At 48.1% G+C, this 20,236-nt stretch overlaps 8 protein-coding genes across 9 annotated transcripts; 5 read left to right on the forward strand and 3 right to left on the reverse strand.

Annotated features, from left to right (window-relative positions):
* Positions 1-69: 69 nt before the first annotated feature.
* Positions 70-1,411, reverse strand: E1B28_008478 (uncharacterized protein; the record flags this gene model as incomplete). Its single annotated transcript, XM_043153288.1, has 6 exons — positions 70-242; positions 314-387; positions 443-526; positions 587-675; positions 732-1,217; positions 1,280-1,411. The coding sequence occupies 6 exons, from the start codon at positions 1,409-1,411 to the stop codon at positions 70-72; spliced, it is 1,038 nt and encodes a 345-aa protein (XP_043008572.1).
* A 1,111-nt stretch (positions 1,412-2,522) lies between these two features.
* Positions 2,523-3,329, forward strand: E1B28_008479 (uncharacterized protein; the record flags this gene model as incomplete). Its single annotated transcript, XM_043153289.1, has 3 exons — positions 2,523-2,681; positions 2,734-2,915; positions 2,984-3,329. 3 exons carry the CDS (start codon positions 2,523-2,525, stop codon positions 3,327-3,329), a joined length of 687 nt encoding a protein of 228 aa, XP_043008573.1.
* An 812-nt stretch (positions 3,330-4,141) lies between these two features.
* POL2_2 (DNA polymerase epsilon catalytic subunit) lies at positions 4,142-4,408 on the forward strand (the record flags this gene model as incomplete). Its single annotated transcript, XM_043153290.1, has 1 exon — positions 4,142-4,408. One exon carries the CDS (start codon positions 4,142-4,144, stop codon positions 4,406-4,408), a length of 267 nt encoding a protein of 88 aa, XP_043008574.1.
* A 108-nt stretch (positions 4,409-4,516) lies between these two features.
* Positions 4,517-4,997, forward strand: E1B28_008481 (uncharacterized protein; the record flags this gene model as incomplete). Its single annotated transcript, XM_043153291.1, has 3 exons — positions 4,517-4,722; positions 4,765-4,894; positions 4,944-4,997. 3 exons carry the CDS (start codon positions 4,517-4,519, stop codon positions 4,995-4,997), a joined length of 390 nt encoding a protein of 129 aa, XP_043008575.1.
* Positions 4,998-5,204: 207 nt separating this feature from the next.
* Positions 5,205-5,558, forward strand: E1B28_008482 (uncharacterized protein; the record flags this gene model as incomplete). Its single annotated transcript, XM_043153292.1, has 1 exon — positions 5,205-5,558. One exon carries the CDS (start codon positions 5,205-5,207, stop codon positions 5,556-5,558), a length of 354 nt encoding a protein of 117 aa, XP_043008576.1.
* A 3,035-nt stretch (positions 5,559-8,593) lies between these two features.
* Positions 8,594-9,080, forward strand: E1B28_008483 (uncharacterized protein; the record flags this gene model as incomplete). The annotated part of the gene is made up of 3 exons (XM_043153293.1): positions 8,594-8,825; positions 8,882-8,944; positions 8,995-9,080. The coding sequence occupies 3 exons, from the start codon at positions 8,594-8,596 to the stop codon at positions 9,078-9,080; spliced, it is 381 nt and encodes a 126-aa protein (XP_043008577.1).
* Positions 9,081-11,347: 2,267 nt separating this feature from the next.
* E1B28_008484 (uncharacterized protein) lies at positions 11,348-14,755 on the reverse strand. Of its 2 annotated transcripts, XM_043153295.1 has the most exons (3): positions 14,573-14,707; positions 12,485-14,517; positions 11,348-12,430 (listed from the first exon to the last, which is right to left on the reverse strand). In XM_043153295.1, the coding sequence occupies exons 2-3, from the start codon at positions 14,408-14,410 to the stop codon at positions 11,639-11,641; spliced, it is 2,718 nt and encodes a 905-aa protein (XP_043008579.1). In that variant the 5' UTR covers positions 14,411-14,517; positions 14,573-14,707; the 3' UTR covers positions 11,348-11,638. The 2 variants fall into 2 exon arrangements, with proteins under 2 accessions (XP_043008579.1, XP_043008578.1); XM_043153294.1 differs by having other exon boundaries at positions 11,359-14,517; positions 14,573-14,755.
* A 2,086-nt stretch (positions 14,756-16,841) lies between these two features.
* On the reverse strand, positions 16,842-20,210 carry E1B28_008485 (uncharacterized protein; the record flags this gene model as incomplete). Its single annotated transcript, XM_043153296.1, has 9 exons — positions 16,842-16,926; positions 16,990-17,136; positions 17,199-17,353; positions 17,412-17,445; positions 17,500-17,589; positions 17,648-17,824; positions 17,882-19,849; positions 19,896-20,003; positions 20,058-20,210. 3 exons carry the CDS (start codon positions 20,208-20,210, stop codon positions 18,152-18,154), a joined length of 1,959 nt encoding a protein of 652 aa, XP_043008580.1. The 3' UTR covers positions 16,842-16,926; positions 16,990-17,136; positions 17,199-17,353; positions 17,412-17,445; positions 17,500-17,589; positions 17,648-17,824; positions 17,882-18,151.
* Between the last annotated feature and the right edge of the window lie 26 nt (positions 20,211-20,236).

Here is a 20,236-nt window from a genome sequence, read left to right on the forward strand (position 1 = left end):
GTACTGCAATTGTCCGATGGGATTCTCCTTTCGCGTCGGAGGGGAACATTTCTGATCTACACGACTGACTCAATTAGATACACCAAACCTCTCCATGAATGACCCAAGTTTCCATGCAATCCGATCGTACATATCCGCCCCTTCCGCCGGCATCACTCTTCTGAACCGAATATCTGTCGTGACGTCCTCCAACTCGCGTTTCAGCTGTCGAAGCACCACATGTGCAGGGAACTGCGCTAGCGCTGTTTTGACAGAAACCGTCAAGTCACCAGAAATCTCGATAATGCGGATTCTTATGTCAAGTGAGACTCACCAGCATCTGTTTCTTGGTTCGTAGGCGCGCCGTCGCCAAGAGGCCTTGTTATCTCGGTTGGCGGTGCTCTGATTCTAATAGAGGAACTCAGTGGCCTCAACCTTGGAGTTCCTGCACTCGGGTACTCACTCCTCGAGTGAGGCTGCTGCGTTGCTAGCCTGTCCCGTCCCCTTTGCTCCTGTCTCTGGGCCAAGTACTTCAAGTACGCTGTTTCTAATGGAGAAAGCGACATTCAGTTTGACTGAGTTGCACTTCCCACACTACGACACTCACTCCTCGTCATCATTGGGCGTGCCGGTTTTCGTCCTCTTTGCTCTAGTCTCTGGTTCAACATTCAATTTCCTTTTAGCGGTCACAAAGTTCTGCTCAACGAATTCCATTAGCAGATGCAACGCCCAAGGGAGTGGGATCGGTTTACCTGGCCAGAGGCAACTTGAACTTCTACTTCTAAATCTGACATCTCACTACGATCATTGGAGTGCTCGTTTTTTGTTTCCATCTCAGTATCGTCAAAGCGCTCATTTTTTGTTTCCATCGAGGTATCGTCAAAGCGCTCATTTTTTGTTTCCATCGAGGTATCGTCAAAGCGCTCGTTTTTTGTTTCCATCGAGGTATCGTCAAAACGCTCGTCCTTTGTATTCGTTTTTATCAGTGCCTCTCTACCAGCAAACGCCTTCGAGTTTTTCTTAGAACTCCTACTTCTATTCCACCACTCGCTCAAAGCATCAAACTGCTCGGCAGTGATTTTTAGTTTCTCCATAAGCAGCTCTTTGCGTGCTTGTGCCGGTTTCGAGCATACTCTGTGCATTCTGAGGCATTGTTTGCAGCCGATCGCGAGGGAGGCGGTGTCAGCTGACAGTGAGACATTACATTCAATTCTACGTTTGCTGCAGAGGTCGCAGCTCTAAATGGGTGGGGGGATAGGAGGTCAGTTTTAAGTGTTCAAGCGTAACGGCAGGATTTAACCTCATTTGCATGTTGTTTGCGCCACGAGATTTTTCGTGCAATAGCTATTCTTCTCAAACTGTAAAACCGTTGGAACTCTCCCTTCAGTTTCTCGTGAATATCGCTAGTTCCAGGGTTTTCGGTTTGTCCCATAATTCAAAGTACGCGTTTTTTTGGAAGTGTTTAGGCAGGAGAGTTTTCAAGTCGGCTCGTGTGAAAATGTGTGAGAATGTATGTGTCAGACAGACGGTCTCTGCTCTGCACCCGTGTGTCTACTCGGTTAATTCCTCTCTCATTTGTACAGAGTCTCTGCTCTGGACCAGTCTGGACCCACGAGGAACCTCTCACTCGTCTCTAAAGTTTTCCAGCAAGCACACGAACCTCCGTGGATAGCTTCCGATTAAGTGTGGCGACGCCCTACTTTCAGTTTCTACTTCCCAGGACCTTCAGCATCTACATTCAAAACCCTGCGCGAGCATCCTATAGCTACATGCACCACCATCATAGCTGCCGATGAAGTTCTGCAGTTCTTGGTCAATGTTAATTATTCGAGGAGGAAAAGTGGAATTGTAGTCTATGGAAAAATTATTAAGAGGGAATCCTGAGAGACTTTCTGAACATGAACTCTTGCGGCCTTGCTAAGCTGTCGGGGTTTTTGTTGATGTATCTTTTCAAGACCGCACATAAAGCGAGTCTCAATCTTTCCCCTCGACACGCGCGAAGGAAACAGGATTTTGGAAGGATCGGATCCTGACGAATACAAATGAACATACGTTGATATGGACTACTTCCACGGGTGAAACGAGGCGAGAAAGGAGTGAGGGTCGCCCGAACGTTAAGGGCACTGGAAGTTGTGAGGCCTGATCAAAAAGACTCACCAGGACAAACTCTGAACATACGTTGATATGGACTGCTTCCACTGGGTGAGGCCATCTACCTAAGCTTGCCAACTTCCCGGCAGCCACATGTAGCACCTCTCATAAGGGAGTCAGCGTTCAAAATAAACCCGTTGAACTCGATCGCGAGCTCATGACACGTGAGTACAAGCAATGCATTGAACGTTCTCCTTTTCATCAATCTTCGTAATTTGTGCAGGCAATCTCAAGCTCTTGCACAGTATTCTGTTTCCGATGCCGTTGTTCCCTCTCAATCCTGATGAGGTTCTGCGGAAAGGTTGTTAATGGTGAGACTTCCTTCCCTTATATTATGATAGGTTTGATGGACGTACAGTCTCCAGGTGGAAGCCTACAAAGACCGTATCATTATGCCAAATAAACACGAGGAAGAGCATGGCAATTTCTATGATGACCATCTCTTGGCCTCGGAAACGTACGTGGGAGGACATGTTGAAGCCCTGGAAGCTGGTGTCTTCAGGAGCGATATTTCTACGGACTTCAAGATAACTCCGTCAGCGGTCGAGAAGGTGAGGATTCCGGTCTTGATATTTGTATCTCGAACTAACTATTTGTCAAAAGTTGATCGGTGACTTGGATGCCACATTGACCTTCTGTATCGTCGAAGAGTCCAAAGCGTCTTTGGACGACGTCACCAACTACGACCAAGTCAAGTCGGATATCCAGTCTGCTCTTGAGACACTACGCGACAACCCGAAACGAACAGACAGCCCGCTTATTTATCATCTTGATTTCGCTGCTATGTATCCCAACATCATGTTATCAAATCGTCTGCAGCCTGGGTCAATGGTCGACGAGTCTGTCTGTGCAGTCTGAGAGGAGAATTCTTCCCAGCTCATCGTGGCGAGTATAACATGATTCGACATGCTCTGAATCAAGAGTCCTTCCCGCAGAAACGACCTGGTGGTCCAGAACGACGATATACCGACCTCACACCTACTGAACAGGCGGCGTTGATGCACAAACGACTGGGTGACTATTCTCGTAAGGTTTACAAAAAAGACGAAAGGCACAAAAGTGGAGAGGAGTGCCAACGGGAGAATCCCTTCTATGTCGATACTGTGCGCCGTTTTCGTGACCGCAGATACGAGTACAAGGGCCTACTCAAGACTTGGAAGAAAACTTGGATAACGTGGTCAGCGAAGGTCGCTCAATAGTGGAAATCGACGAAGCCAAGAAGATGATTGTCATCTACGACTCGCTTCAGCTTGCAAACAAATGTATTCTCAACTCCTTTTATGGATACGTGCTCGCTGGCATTCGATGGAGATGGCAGGGATCACCTGTCTGACTGGTGCTACTATCATTCAGATGGCACGGGCCCTCGTGAGCAAATCGGCAGTCCCCTTGAGTTGGACACAGATGGCATATGGTGCATGCTCCCTAGAATGTTTCCGGAGAACTACAAGTTCGAACTTAGCAATGGCAAGGCTATTGGATTTTCGTACCCTTGCACAATGCTTAATCACCTCGTCCATGCCGAGTTCACCAATCATCAATGCCACGATCTTGATCCCGAAGCACGCCTTTACGAAGTCCACAGCGAGAACTCAATTTTCTTCGAGCTTGATGGCCCCTACAAAGCCATGATTCTGCCTTCATCGAAAGAGGAAGACATTCAATCAGGCCGAATTGAAAGGTTTTGAGGTGAAGCGTAGCTCATCAAGATCTTTACAGTCACAACTATTCGAGAAGTTCCTTCTCGGAACCTGATGTACTGTTTCGTAAAGCCATTGACCTTTCGGATGACGAGCTTGTCGACCTCATCGCTGAAAATCGAAACATGTCGATAAGCACGGCTCGGCGTCTGGCTGAGTTTCTCGGGAGCCAAATGGTCAAGGACAAGGGTCTCGCATGCAAGTTCATCATTTCGGCGCGACCGATTGGTGCTCCGGTTACTGAGCGCTGAGCGCGCAGTTCCTGTTGCAATATTTTCTGCGGAAGAGAGCAAGCGAAGCTACCTTCGGAAATGGCTGAAGGACAACAACGTCTTGGCTCAGTCATCCAAAAGGTGATTACCATCCCCGCTGCGATGCAGAGGGTTGCGAACCCTTTACCTCGAATCCACCATCCCGACTGGTTACACAGGCGTGTTGCCAACGCCGTGGACAAATTCAAGCAGAACAAACTAACAGACTTTTTTAAACCCGCTGGCGTTCTAGATGGCTCTGGAGAACATATCCATGATATTGAAGATGACACTGGTACTTCCCAGGTGCCTCCTCGCACCGGTTGAGCGAAAGTTTATTCGTCAATCAACGCCAGAGCCGGAAGAGGATGAGGCGCTTACAAAACTTTCTCCGGATCCATACATCAATTCAATTACTCTGCGTGGATCAAAGCCATGAGACCGCGATGGAGATTAAGGCAGCAGGGCGAACGCACTTCAGCATCGTCAGCGGTTGTACCTGCGATGTTTAACAATCTGAAAGCCCGCACCACTCCGGGTCGCTATATCCTATGGTCATCCGTGGATTCCGAATTGATTCCTGTTCCCTTACGCATCCCAAGAGAGTTTTACATTCACATGCGTCAACCAAAGGAAAGCATGTTTTGACTGAAATCTTATTCCTTTGAGAAAGTTTCCCGCAGTCTGCCTCAGGAGCTACCGTTCTTAAACCTGTACAAACTTGCGGTTCACGAAGACACCTATCAAGAGATGGGAGAACATTTCATTGGCCTTGCTAGCGATCCAAACGTTGACGGAGTGTTCGAATTACAGGTGCGTGTCGACTTTTCACTTTATCTGTCAGAGCCTCATCATTCTCCAGATACCACTAGCTGTTCGGGCACTTGTGAAACTCGGGATATCACAATGTCTCTAATCGAGCACAAGAACGTCGGTTTTGATTTACGACAACTCGATAGCCCAATGACATCCGCAACCTCACACCAGCATCTCAGTGGTGGTAAGGGGGCACTACATTTTCTTGTATCATGCATTTTCGGCGACCTCACCGCTCCATGTGTTTGCCCCTTTCCCCCCAATACCTCGCCTCTCGGAGACTTGCATTGATTGCGAAACCACCACCATGGAAGAAGTCGAAGTATTGACTACGGAAACTGCCGTACCTCGAGAACTGGGCTTACACGAAAACAAATTTTGTACTGTTGTCCTTTCCTCTAGCAAAGACGATTCCTATTTTGACATCTATCTACCCAAGCTTGCCAACTTCCCTGTACTCTCATTTTCAAAAGCAAAATCAGCCAATACCTTGGACGTTTTCCCGTGGCAGTCACAGTTAGCACGAAAAATGCTTGCTCGCTATCTGTCGCTCGGGTCATGGCTGGATAGGTTGCATGCTCTAGCCGAATACTTCGATATCCCCATTGGACATATAGAAGGCGACCAGCCTCTGTTGTTTGCTCGCCGACTTGTCCAGTAGGATATGGTATTATGGCGATCCCCCAGCGATCGCCCCGATTTAGGTGGACTCGAGGATGACAGGTGTCCCGTGGAAGATCTCCCTAACGCTGAATTTGTGGTACCTGGGGTATATCCCAACGTCTGCCTTGGAATGACGATTCGGAATCTAGCCGTTAATTCCGTGATTCATTCGGTGGTGGTGAATGAGTTGAAAGGAAGTGGCGGAACTACGGCGTTTGACTCCGTCTCGAAAACAATCAATGAGTATACAGAGGAAGGCGGACAACGTGATCTCACACTTGGAGGATCAAGTGTTTCCTCACATACGTTCAGTATTCTGAAGAACATGGTCAAGACATGGATCACTTCTGGCGTTGGGTTAGCTCGAGCGTGCTCGAGCACCTCTAACATGTACGACGCCAGCATCCACCGGTTTGTTCATGCCCTCATGCGCAAAAACGTTTCTTCAACTCCTTGCCGAGCTCAAACGCTTAGGATCTCAAGTCATTTACGGGGACTTGAGCAGGATATTACTTGCTACTACGTCCAAACCGCCAGGCACTGCTCATACTTACGCGATCTACATCAACCTCACACGAATTATTCCAACATGTATATCTACGCACAGAGCGATTCTATGATTACTTGGTCTTTATGGACCAAGCAAATATGGGCGGAATTCTATGTGAGGATCCGCTTGCACTCGAGCCGCCTAAGGAACTGTCTGTTGAAATGCATCGGAACATTTCCAAGTTCCTTCCTCCAGCAACCCAGAAATACTTCCATTCCGTAGTGCCTCCGAACTTTTCCTCCGCCGTCAAAAAGCCAACGAGACTGTGAGGTTACCTCTACAAGCGCTCGGAAACGTGGGCCTCCCCGAAACTACACAGCAGGATTTACATTAAAAGTGAAATGGATACTGTAAGAGAGTTTATCTCGCGTAAGCTTACACGCAAGATGCTCAAGACCGTCGGAAACATCGTTGACCGCTATCGGGAAGCTACGATGAACGACTCGGAAGATTTACATGGCGAATTCGAGTTCCCTGTGCTTCCAGGTTCACACCTTCACTTAACAAGAGCCCTCCTTTGGAGTTTGTGAAGTTTACCTGCGCTGTTTTCCACTTAGCCACCGAGTATCTGGTTGAGGTTGGACTCCTCAAGCGGAACGCTTTGGACCTCGTCGGAGTCCGAGAATTCGCAGACACGGCCAAATTCCGTAACCCATGTGAGCCACTGAAACTAGCCAATGTCCCCTGCAAGAATTGCGTCATGATTCAGACCTTTTCCCTCGGAGCTCTGCAGTTTTGGAAAGTGACAGTTAGGTGGGGGGGGGGGGGGGGGGTCGGGTTCGAACGAACCCACTGTTGTAAAATCTTCATACCGCCTACATTTCGTTGAGCTACAGACTTTCAAAGAATAAGTCTAGAGTGAAATGGACGCACCTTATCTGTTCCAACTCTTCCTCGTCGAGGTCGGGTCGTGGCATAGGATGAGGTTCAAAGTCTTACGCGTTCCAATAATTTCCATGATTCCATGATCAAATGCAACAATAATAACACCCACCAAAGGTACCTTCATCTTCCGAATCGCTCTAACCAGCATAACCATCCCTCCCACCGCCCTAAAAAAAGAACCATAAAATAAACATATCACACGCCCACGAAACCACCCCAAAAAAAAACCAAAACTCAATTACCATCTTATAAACTCCAAACTTAAACTCTTCCTTCGGAACCCTAAACACAGGCCCACCGGATGCCACAAGGCCAGATGGACTTGTTCGAGTTGCTCAGGGGAGTACGACCGCGTCGCTACCGACAGGGATGACGTATAATCTGGAGCGGCCTTCACACAACGGGACTGGCGATGTGCCAAACGTAGGTCGGATAACGTGTCGAGATGGTGTCATTGCTCAGGAGCTTTGAGTAAGGCGGATGTTAAGAGAAAACAATGGTCACTCGTACATGGAATAGGGCGATTGAAGGTGTGCACTCTCCTTGCTAACTTATTTCCGGTTCACTGATCACGAATATGCTACTAGCAGAAGACTCTTACGACTTCTAGTACTGTACCAACTCCTTGTATGATAGCCGACTAACTGTGCAACCCCTCACTTCCCTGAGAGCTGATGCTAACCTGAGGAAACCATGGAGCTTGAAACTTCCTAGCAGACCGTAGAATTCGAACCAATACGACACATACACACAACCATCTTTTCGACCACCAAGTTCTCTTCCAATATTCGGTCCAAGCCCTTCGGTTCTCAATGAGGAAAGCGCAGGTTCCCTTCTGTTGTGACCAACGCCGCAGACCTGTCGTTGCATCCTAGGGTAGCCAGTCAGTCTCCGCACCGTGGCCGAGAACCCGAATCAGATGGAAACCACCAAGATGAGACAGACGGCGGTGGACCTCAGCACAAGAATCTAACCCACCCGAGAATCCGCATCGAGAGTCGTCTCTCGTACTTCCCAACCGGCTCCCATCCAGCCAGCAATCACTCATCCTTCAACGGTCACCTGTAGCGAACCCCCCGGTGTTCCATACCCTGCACCTCCTGTCAAGAATTAAAAAACCCTTCTAACCTTGATCCGAAGTTGAGGAAATGTCCTGCGTCTGGGCCATCGGCCGTTTTGACGAGTTCCGGCTGAATTTGCTGTGGTATTGCCTTTAAATCGATGTCCTATCCGGTCTTCCGCTGCCACTTCTTCACGGCGCAGCGATATCCGTCGTTTTCATGCGTCTTCGCACAGCTCGGCCAAAAATGTACGGTCAACCACAGTTTAAGTCCGATAAAAACAAAGGATGGATAAACGACGCACCTAATTTAGCTCAACCCCCCAAACCGAAACTTCCTGCAGTTCACAACTGTTTCGACTGGCAAGGGAAGTCGACAGTCGAGGATCGATGACAGTAGTGTAGAAACGAATTACTACACTACAGTCAAGGCGGGACAGGGAAAAGCAACGTGTGGTCTTGAGCCGTGTTGATCAGGAAAGGTAATATCTAAAATTCCCGCTCATCAGCCTCAACGCCAACAGCACTAGTACCCCTTATGGTCGTCTATCGTTCTATCGCTTCCAAGTATTTGAAACGACGACAAAAAGGATATCAGCGGGAGGAAGCGGGTTGGATCTACTTGGTTAAGGGAAAGTGGAATGGGGAAGAATTTTTGAAGATTGGACGTTCGATTAACGTTTCGAGACGGTTGAAGGAGCACAAAAGGTGTAAGATCAATGATTGGACTGTCTTAGGGAAATGGTGGGTCCCTCTAAGCCATAGAACTGGTAAGTAATTTCACTCTTTTTCGCTTTGACTTGACAACTCACCCTTTTGGTCACAGAGGCCCTAATCCATCTCAGCATGCGATTGTTAGGGTTTAGGAAAGCGGGTCAGCGATGTCGTTGTACGTGTCCTCCTCCCGGTGCCCCGATTCTGACTGACTGAGCACGTCAGGTGGCATATCTCATCGAGAGAGGTTCGTCTTCAACGCCAGAGGAGGCGAAAGGTTGGCTAGATCATTAATCTACCTGCATCTCTAAGTCGGAGGTCCACACTTCTTGTATTTTTTGCGCCGGGAGTCTCGACATCTCTTGTATTCCATAAGTTACTAGTATTCTTGTATCCACCGTGAAAAAATTCATACGTTTTTTCGGTAAATATAGCAAAAATTTATCGGCTGCGTTGACACTGCTCAAGATAAAATATTCCCTTACGTGTTGCATTCCAGTGCGGTATGTTTTTTGAGGTTTGACCCCCAGAACTCGTACGAAAAATACATACCTTCGACAGGTTTCGCAGCTTTCGCTCATAACCCCTCCCCTCTTTGACGGGTTTCTCCTTCCTTCTCCTGAACATGACCTGCGTCGTCGAATTAGTCTGGATCCGTTTCATCCAATTTCACATAATGAAGCAACGTATGAAGGAAGAGCGTAGCTTTTACTATCTCTGATTCACAAACAACTTATGTCCTGGACTATCACAACTACGCAATTCTGCATAGATTAGTTGTATTTCAACGAACCATATACCTCAAAGATGAGTATGTGTAAGTATATATAATGAATACAATGATCTTCGACTCGTTATTGGCTCATGATGATTTGCGCAACCGTAACCTTTCCGCCAATCGACGATGCACATCGCAGATATGGATTGGTTGTACGGCCGATGGTAAGAACACTTGCTGAGACTCTACCTTAGTGTTTGGCTGGTACCGCAATCGATCTATCGCACGGACAATCAGTGAGCCCTGACGCGGAACTGAAGTGGGTTGATGCAAATGTTACTAGTTACAAACGACGATGTTTTATGAAAAAGAGCCTTACCTCGTCAATCCAAGTCAACGTAGTGGCTAACTTTGCATACCTACGGTTATACCGGCACCCACCACCAGTCGAGACTCGAGGGCAGCGGTGTGGAGAAATCGAACTTACGACTTGGAGAGGATTTTGGCGACGCTGCAGAACGGCCACCAGGATGACAGCATCCGGATTCCGGATGGATCATTCAAAGAATACGGACATCCGTATGTATACCGACTTTTCAAGAATTCGAAAACATGGGGGAAATTTTGGATTTCCGCAACAAATTCGTTATTCTATAATAAAGTGAAAAAGCTAACTTTCTGACGCGTTTTTGAGTTTCTAAAACTCGTTGAAGATATGGGGGTTTTGTATTAATTTTGCGACCCGGAAACTCATCGAAAAGTCCAAGTTTTTGTGATGTTTTAGACGAAGAAATACGCTCCCAACATTTGGGCTTCTCGGGAAGTTTTCGAAGGCCGAAAATGTGGCTGAAATGGAGTGTGTTTCGTGCATGTTCAACCTTCTAAAATTCTCCTGAAAGTCTGCATTTTCTTTCTGTTTTGGTTTATCTAGAATACATTTAAAATATATGTTTTTGGTAAAATTTCCAAGCATAGAAAATCTGTTGAATATTTTACATTTCTACTGCATATTTGACACTCTACAATTCACCAAAAAGTCACGCTTTTCGGATCATTTTCCTCTTCCGAAAATGGGTTGAAAATGACTCAATTTTTCCAGTGTGTATGTTCGACCCTTCAAATTGTTGAGATTGGAGCGGAAGCGAATCCACAGAAATATGGCAAGGATCTCAATTGGTGCCACCATCATTGCACGCGAATCAAGTGCCAGCTTGAACGTAACACTGACATATCTTCGATCGATTACGACCCATTTCTTAAGTTATTCGGACTGCAGTATGGTTCCAAGGCCCGCTGGGTAGATTTGCGTCATCCCAGCGGATTGGAGGTATTAATCGAGAGACCAGGGTTTGTGGATTGCGGAACGGCGCTAGTGTGAGATAGAGGAATGGAGTAACTTGGAGTCAACATCGAATTGGAAGACTAACCAGAGCATCTCCTATCTATCGAACAGTGAGCGAGAAAAGGAAAAGGCCGGGTCGAATCTCAAGTTTGCGAGATCGATGTACCATTCTGCAATTCTGGCACTGGTATTTAAGACCAATGGGGATTGTACGCTTCGTTTTCATGTAGTTCTTGTGGAAGGGGAGCGGGAAGAGCAGCATTACATTGAACGATGTTGAATAGCACTCGCATCGCGGAGTGCTTCCGATGTGCACAATTCCGTGTTGCAATGTACTGATGGGTACGTGAAATGGACAGGCAGAATGATAGAAACAGTAAGAATAATCGGGACGCCGGGGTTGGATCGTGGAGGCCCTATAGGAGTCCTAGCGTAACAGTCGAGGAAACGAAGGACGTACCGCAATCGACAAAAACATCACGTTCGTCTCTTCAATCGGGAAATACAACATTGGATTCGGCGTACCAGGTTTATAATAAAGATATAATTGAAATCAGTGATAATACAGTCATTGGGTAACTACCGTCGCTACATCTACTGTTTACAGTTGATACAATGCATTGGTAAGGGAACAATGGAGAAATAATTGTACTTGTGTATGATGCGGCAAGAGGAATGGGCGGTGTAGTGAGGGAGAGAGAAAAAGTAAGTAAGCGCGCAAGGGGCCAGAAACCAAGTATCGCAGAAAAAGGGCGGTAGCCGTATTAGCAGGTATCACTTGTTATTAATTCCAAGGACAAAAGTCGAAATCAAGCACCTCTCCGCCTGGTAGTCTTCCTAGGTCTTCCCCGAGGTCTTCCCCGTCTAGTAGTAGAGGTCGTAACAGGCTGGGCCAGAGCCTCGACATTGGTAAAACCCGAACCCAAACCCGAATCTTCCAGTTCACCCGAAGCGGCCGCTTCTGGCTCAACCATCCCAATGCCCCGTTTCTGCTTATTCCTAGGGTGTGCAGCAACGCTCGCCTTCGAGCTCTTTCCAGCCTTTGGAGCGCGGTATTCTCCAGAACTGTCATCGTCATCCTCTGCTGCTTCTCCTTTGCCTTCTTTGTCCTCCGTCATTTCGACAGCTCTAGCCTTTCCTTTCCCTTTGTTGGAGCTGGTCTTTGATGTGTTAGTTGTCGCTGTAGCCCTTGTTCTCCTCTTTGTTACAGGTTCTTTGTTCTCTTCGGCTATCTCTGCATTCTCTTTAGCGAGAGGCCGAAAGCGCTTATTAGCCCTCTGAGCAGCACTTCTAGTCACTCGACCTTGACCAGCGTGATCTTCGACCACAACCTCCATCGGCTGTTGCTCCTCCTGGGCTGCAGTGGCCACTGCCCCACCACCACCGAGAGCTCTGGACGAAGGACTATCGATTGGAACCACTTGTATTTCCCCTCCTCCAGAGACTCCAGCAGGCCCAATCGTCGATCGAATACCAGAAGTCTCCAGCTCGGCATTAATGTCCATAGGAGTGCCTGCTTCGTCTCGCTGAAATTCGAGAGCGGTGGTCGTTCTGGGTATGGTCGGAACATCCACATCCATTTTCATTTCGTTGAGCTGAGTCTTCGCGAAGTTAGTTCTACTTCACTTATCCAGGCAAAGAGATTGGCCACTCACCGGTACGTCCCTAAACGCAGTGGAATCCAATGTCCCAGCCCTTCCTAAATCACGCAGCGTAGCGGTCCTTCCTAACGTTCTCGACCTCCCTGGCCCTCCGGCGTTCATTCCGAGAACTCTTCCGCTCCCCCCTGTGGCGTTGTCATCACTACCTGCAACCAAATCCCCAATTTGTCCTCCTGCATTGTTCATGTTCACATCGCCAACAAGCTCTTTCTCTTTCTTCCCTAGCCCAACGAACTTCCCCCATCTTCGTGAATACTCTCCAAGCCATATCCATACTTCACCTGCTCGATCTCCCAACGCACGGCGGTACTCTCTAGAAGGCGGTTTTCCATATCCTAGCTCTGCATCTTCCTCAAGTGCCAGATAATACAATTGTGCGGCAAGCGCAGCGGTTGTGGCGGTTTTCTTTGGCGAAGACGTAGGCTTTGGTGAAGGCACGTATGTGGTGTTCATATTGGGGATAGACGTCGGCAGTGGTGTGTTAGTGGGCGGATACGTCGATGGTTCGTCGTCTGGAGCTGGAGAGGGAGAGTTACGAGGTGTCTTGATTGACCCACTCAGGGTAGGGTGCATCGATTGCGACTCTTCTGCTGGTGGAGAACCTGCAGTTTCGATATTCGTTCTAGGTTCGGGGGAGGTTCGGGGAGTGTCCAGAGTGCCGCTCAGAGTTGCGTGGACGTTCTGAGATTCGACAATGTCCTCCGCTGCCACAATGTCGAGTTCAACGGTTTCGGGTTCAGCTGTTGTTTGCAGTGCCAGCTCGGGTATTGTTGCTTTTTGCTTTCCCTTCTTACTTGTTTGGGGAGAAGGGGGACTGCCCCAGACTACCCAGTACGGGTATCCAACTTCACCCTTGCCCATGAAACCTCGCTTTCCGTCCTTATATTTCTCCCTCTCTTGCTTCTCAAACGCATGGAACTCTTCCCAGTCAACGGTTAACCACCGTTGGCGGGCCTCCTCATCTGTGACCCACCGGATCTCATGAAGACGGTAGAGAAGCCTACCAGGAATGGGATAGGTTCTCTTCGGTTTCGTACTTCTTGGAGCAAGAGGGTTGTGTAGTGAAAATGAAGGTAGAAGTGGCGTTTTCTCTTGCTCGGAGACAGCCGGCTTTGCGGATGATGTTGGCGGAGTTGAGGATGGCGTCACAAAGGATTCAGAGTGCAAAGGCTCGTCATTGAAGAGTTTGAGTCTGGTTAATGGCACACATTGTTGCCGTCGTAAAGGCTGGCCGCGACGGGGAGAAGTCTGAACGGGCGATTTCGAATTCTGGAGACCTGCTTGAGCTTGTTGTAGCTCAGTTTCTTTCTGGGTTTTCTCTTTCTTGTCATCGTTGTCCTCCCACACCTCAGTGCCTTGCTGACTCAAATGGTCCCATTCTCGGCTACCACGAAACATGAACCATTCGTATTGCGCCATCGCATCTTTCGCGAAGAAAGCTTCATATATTCTAGGTAACCCCTCCGACCGAGTTTCAACCGAAGTGGTGGAGAAGTCGGTTTTATTATCGAGGGAAAAATTGGTGGTTGGTGGGTCGGATGCGTAATCAATGACCTTAATCTTGTGGGTGTTGTACAAGTGAGCATCGATGTCAGGGCGCTCTGCATTGTCAATGTCGAGTTCTGTCGGTACTGGTGACGGTGAACGACGAGCTAAGGAGAGTGCAGATGCCGTCTGGATGCACTCTAGATGTTTCGGCGATGGTGGCGATGGTGGCGCGATGGAATATGACTTCCGAATAGAAGGCGATAGAGCTGGTGCTAACGTCGCTGCAGATGTCATAGTTGATTGCGGGTTCAAAACTGCTTCGGACATGAATCGTTGTAGACCGGGATAATCAACTCTTCTGCGCTTGAGAGCGTGTCCGTCGACGGTGGTTAAAGTGACTTCCGTCATGCTCTGGCTCTTCAAACCGGTCATCCTCCAGACCTCGAGTCTTCGTTGCGACAGCCTCAGCGGCCTCAATGTAGTCACAATCCCACTTCTCTTCGATATATGCAGCGACCTATATTTTGAATCGTGGGATCCTGTACGGTCTTGAATAAACATATGAAAAGAACAAGCTTAGATGATACTACCCACTATGTGCTATTGGTCGATTTAAGGTTGATTTATAGTCCTTTGACGTTTGAAGCTGTGCGGTAGATGTCCTGAAGGGAGCTTTTGAGGAATGAATGTGTATGATGATGGCAGGACGAAACCAAAAGTCAGGCGAAGTCGCGTAGGCGTAATCAAGTGACTGTGTTGATCTATAGAAATATTCCCACGGTTTGGCTCGGTTTAACGATGAGTCACAAAACAACACCCGAACGGTATCTTCCTGTTATCTCCGTGTCCTCAGAACAAAGTCTTGCAAAGTCTTGCTGCGCCCTATCTATCTCTTGGTCCCTAGCAGCTCTCATTAATAAACAAGCGGGTAGAATCGGAAAATATCCGAGGTTAGGACCCGTAATGATGAACCCTTTCAATTCACTTGGTCGTTGGCGGGCAGTTGCACGTTCGGGCGCTGTTGTGTTGATGTATTCATAAATAAGAGTCATCCTGCATGGTGTCTCAAATTACGCGGCGGGTCCCAGCAGCCACGCCTGAGCCTCATTGTATCCTCATTACTACAATGTGGCTATACACTAGTTGGCCAGAGTTGTATCGGCGGCTTTTTCCGATGATTCCCGGCTTCCCGCCAACTTCCCGCACCGTTACAATGACTCGAACTTTCATCAAACGTATGTAAGTTCTGTCATTCCATTGTTGTCGCCGGGATTTCGTGAATAGGGCAGTGGCCTGCCTCTCAATACTCACGAGAAAATGGTACAGCACGGCAATTCCTTACTTGCATAGTACGTACGTACAACATCGTGAAGCTCGACTGAACCGTCTCGTGCAGATAGCTGACTTCTATTAATCGCCGGAATCCCGCTTAAACGATATAGCTTTGACCTTTGGATCACTCAAAATGAAATTCAATTGGACGCTCAGGGCTCCCAAGACAATTTATTTTACGAAACCATTTATGTGAACTGCCTTGCCAGTCGCCTCCATGTTGATAACAGCTTTTGACCCCTTCAAATTCAAAGCCCGTCGTAGAGGTGGATGTAAGAGGGTGGCCTGCTATAATACACATGCATACTCTTGGGCAGTGTTGCTCGGACACATTGTCCCAGCTACATTTTGGTGTCCAGCCAGTAGCCTAGCCGACGCATCAGTAGCGGACACCCTTGTGACCGCTGTGGCGGACACAGGAAAGGCAGTGGCCCGCTCCCGGTCCGCCTGCCCCGCCTGCCCAAGGAAGCTTAATTAGTTCGTATGATCGCGCCGCCGCGAGCCCTTCTATGTACAATATTTTAACCTCTCAACTCCCACCTATACATATACGACTTCAGACTGGAACGACTGGATTCATCAGTACAGCAATCTTTTTGACTTCACCAAACCATTTTGAAACCATTCTGGGTCGAGAAATGGGAGAACAATGCTCGAAAAGGTCTCGATGATGAGATATTAGTATTTCAGTGGTTGGATATTGATGTAGAAGGTGACGATGACGACGATAACCCAGATACAGAGGACGCTATATTCCAATAGAGACTGTAGTTACATGTAGATGCAGTAAATACGAGAGGAGGCCCTGATATATGATAGCCGAGTGACAGCAGCTACAAAACGTGTCCGCCAGTAGCTTGGCGGCTACACATGACTCCGGCTACTGTCCGCCAGTGACTTGCTCAACACTGCTCTTGGGAAAATACTTTCGGACTCGGGTTTTTTGCGGGGAGGGGGAATGCGTGCCTCGCTACATTGTGGGTGGAGTCTGGACCTCCGGAGTAAAGTTCGTAAACGAATTCAATTTGTCCCTACATACCAAAATCATTTCAAGTCCATTCACGGTCACCTCGAGCTTTCGAAAAGAAAATCAGTCTGAGATTACATCTCTCAAAAATAGCATTATGAATTCCAGTCTCACAATACATGCCCGTCACCCAACCAGGTATAGGAGGTCTGATTGTAACTTCATTGATCGCAATGACAGGGTCTGTATAAAGAGCAATTACCTTTAGAACTCACGAATGGACAACCCAACAACATCAACACCACTAGAGCTGAAATCGTTTTTTATAGGATACAAGCTCGATCCTCAAGGGTGGTTGGAGAGACACGACAAGGACTGCTGTGGAGGTATACTTCGGCCACTCGGTCGATAGCCGTTGAATCGGGTGAGGGCTAAAGATCATGAATCCGAGCGGGAATGTTAATTTCCTCTACGACCGCACGGCTTCGACCTTGCATTTGGAAACGTCGCCAAGGCCACTGTCATTTTACATCCTTCGCTCCTCAAGTTCCCAGAGGACTTGGAGGTGAGTTCAATGAATTGATTTTTTACACTTTGTAACGACATATCCTGATATTTAATCCTTCAGAACTTCTTTCCCCAGAACTACCTGTCAAAAGCGCCCTTGCTCATTAACAGCTACAAGCTGGATACCATTTCGATCTGAACGTACAGGCTAAAGCCGTTGAGATATTGAGAGATGGAATTTGGTTTGGGATATGAATACTTCGATGGATGTATGTGTGCATGGATCCGAAGGTGAAAGACGGGATTTAAGGCGACAGTTGGATGGCTGTATGTAGTTGCGGCAGTCACCAAACTATGTGTCGATTTTTGGGTACGATTTAAGATACAGAACGCGAAACATTCTAACTTACTCACGTTTGTATCCTCAAAGAAGCCGGCGGGAACTGGGTCATCGTAATAACCATTCAACAGCCTAGACAAGGAACTTGGACATAAGTGAACACGGCCAAAAGCACACCTTGAATTCGTTGACCGTAAGTCAGAAATGAGCAACTAGGAATTCACAATGGCTTGATTGACCCCGGTGCGGACGTGAGTTTTTGAAGATTCCGACTTGGCAGCACATACCTGAATACTGAAGTACTATTGCGCTCGCCGGAACCTGTGTATGCGATTCAGTTGATCATGACCTTGTCCCTTGGATGAATTTCGTCACCTTATTGAAACGTATTAATCTTCGCTTCTGATCCTCACCCCGAAATATACGCATCATGAGCGCAGGAACCGCCTTACCGTTAGGGGTACCCTCATGAGTGTTACACCTGAGCCGAGTCAGGAGAAGGGTGACTCAATAATCATCTTACCTCTGATACCGTCACGTAGGCTCCTGGTTGAGAGGTATCGTACTATGTGATAAACATCGCACTCGGTTCTTGGGATTAGAGCCAGTTGTTCACGTCGCGCTTTCATGAGAATGAACCCTCGCAAGTGTGAATTAGGACGAGTATCCCGTTTTGTGTCCAACGAATAGAATCTATGGACTGGCGGGTCATCGGTGAGGAATTGATACCGTCGCTGAGCTGAATTCACGCCCACACCTGAGTTTGCAGTCTGAAGTAAGGTTCTGAACGGATCTGGATAACCTTCTATCCATCAAAGCCGTCGTGAGGTCGCAGTAGCTCAGCAACCTACGCTCCGTAAAATGAGATGGGAACGGTCAAGGTGGACGACTGCGTGTAACAAGAAAGAAAGCAAAAGGTTCATTGAAGGGCGTGTAGCATGCTCAGCAAGGTCAAGCGAAAACCCCAAGAAAAGAAACAGAAACAGCAAGAGCACAAGAAAGCACACATCTCATGCTCAGTCGTCAATCACCCTCTCCACCCACTAGCAGGTGTAGGTGTGTCCTCAACTCTTCCAATCTGTTCAGTCAACCCCTCACCGGAAACATCCAGAATGCTCCCTCCAAGTCCATGCATCCTCAACTCCCTCTGCTGCTCGTACTGCTCTCTCTCCCCGGGAGCCACACCAAACAACGTCTCCGTCGGAATCTCGGCACCACGCATATCAGCTTCATAAGAGTCATCGTCAAACGAGTCATCCAAGTTATCGATCGAGATGGTTCTCGCGAATGGATGAATTGGGGCCATGCCCTCCAGATTCTGATCCAAAGAATCGTCCGACCTGTCATCGAACGAATCTTCACCATCGAGAGGTCGTCGGTTCTGAGATGCCATAAGGAACGCTGCAGATGGCCCACCAGGTTGAACGGTAGCGGGGTCGTCGAAAAATGAATCGTCGTCGTCATCAATTTGGTGTTGGCTTGGAGTCACATACTCTTGCTGCTGATCACGATCATACAACCGCTCCGTGTCTTCTCTAGGATGAGAAGAAGGTCCCGCATCATCCCGTTGTGGTTGTTGGTACCATGCATCCGAATCCTCATCCGCCTGGGATTGTGGTGGTCCCTTCAACCCCACACGTTGCATCATAGCTTCCAGACTAGTCTCCATACTACTACTCGTATCCCTCGTGTACCGCGACAGCGACGGGGGAGTTAGAACTGTGCTTATGCTAGATTCCGTACCACCATACCGGTGTGCCGCGTTTGTATTGCGAGCAGAGGAAAGGAATCTCCCAGATGCAACGCTCTGGACGTCACTAATTGTATCTTGTGTAATCCTAGTTATAGCCTCTCTTCTGGGCGTTTTAGCTAGTCTCAGACCACCCGGTTCGACCGACTGCAATCCTTTCGGTCGAGCGGGAGACATAAATCGTGGAGGTGACATGCCAGGGGGCAGACCATCGTTATCGAAGTCGTCATCGTCAGACTCATCGTGAATGATGGGTTTGACTGGGGAGCGACGGTAAGGGAATGACGATGCCGACGGTTTAGTCGTTCGTCTAAATGGTTGCTGTGGAGTAGTAACGGACGGTTCGCGTAGATCAACAACACCACTCCAATCTTTAGGTTTGGAATCTGGGGGAAGGTATGGATTGAACTCTTTAGGGACGGGTGTCTTGAGCTTCTTGGGTCGAAGAGGAGAAACAGGTAAGTGAGGTGTGTTGGATGATAATGCGTCTCCTGCGGGAAGAATAGTGTGCCGAAGGATACTCCGGAGAAGAGGTTGTTCTTTCTCTTTCTCTTTTCCTTTGCGAACTGTGAAAGGGGGGTCATGACGGAAAGTAGATTGTTCCCCGCTAAGGCCAACTTCCTCCAGATCCGTTCGTGAAAAGTTTTGAAGTTCTCGATTGAGTCTGATGATAGGTGATTCAAGAGAGCTGCCCCATGAAGGATCATCGGATCGGTCTGTATCGAGGGATTGGTTGGTTGAGGTGACACGGTTAGTTGCGGGGGTAGACGAGAAAGCGGCGTGGGATGGCATGAACGAGGATTCAGAGGAGGAGGAGATGATGGAATGGCTATCGTAGGGCTGAGAGGACTCCGTCTCTGTTGTGCTTTGTTCCGTGGTGCTCCGCTCGCTCGGCCTTTCAATGGAAGTTTCTTCCGCTTCTTCATACGTAGGTATCCGTATCTGAGCTGCCTGCTCATAGAAAGATACCCAGAACTATATGAGTGTCAGTACGGCTTGGCCAACAGATGAAAGCCTTCACCTTGGCTGCCTCTCTCACTGGCTCCGTCCCAACAGCATATCGTTTTACAGCTGGCAGGATTCTTGTGGATAAAAGGTGGTATATCTTTGAAAAATTTTCGTCAATGTTCTGCAAAAAAAAACGCATTAGTTCCTATCTTGTTGCTTCCTTGACCAATCAAACCTGTAACTTGAGAGTGATCAACTGCTCGATTTGTTCAATTTGTTCATTTGGAGGGGCTGAATGGTCTAGACCTGGGATTTCAATAGAGTTTGGATCAGAATTGGGCTGCCATCGCGGTGGATTTGGGGGAATTTCTCTTCGCTCGAAGGGCATTTTGTCGCGTGGGTATAGACGCGAAG

The sequence above is a fragment of the Marasmius oreades genome, chromosome 5 (assembly GCF_018924745.1).
Source record: "Marasmius oreades isolate 03SP1 chromosome 5, whole genome shotgun sequence".
In the NCBI taxonomy this organism is placed as follows: domain Eukaryota; kingdom Fungi; phylum Basidiomycota; class Agaricomycetes; order Agaricales; family Marasmiaceae; genus Marasmius; species Marasmius oreades.

Coding starts and splice junctions, on each gene's coding strand:
- E1B28_008484 (XM_043153295.1), bottom strand. CDS start 14,410: ATGACCGGTTTGAAGAGCCAGAGCATGACGGAAGTCACTTTAACCACC. Junction 12,431..12,484: donor CTGCGTTTAGGGACGTACCG/GTGAGTGGCCAA, acceptor AACTTCGCGAAG/ACTCAGCTCAACGAAATGAA.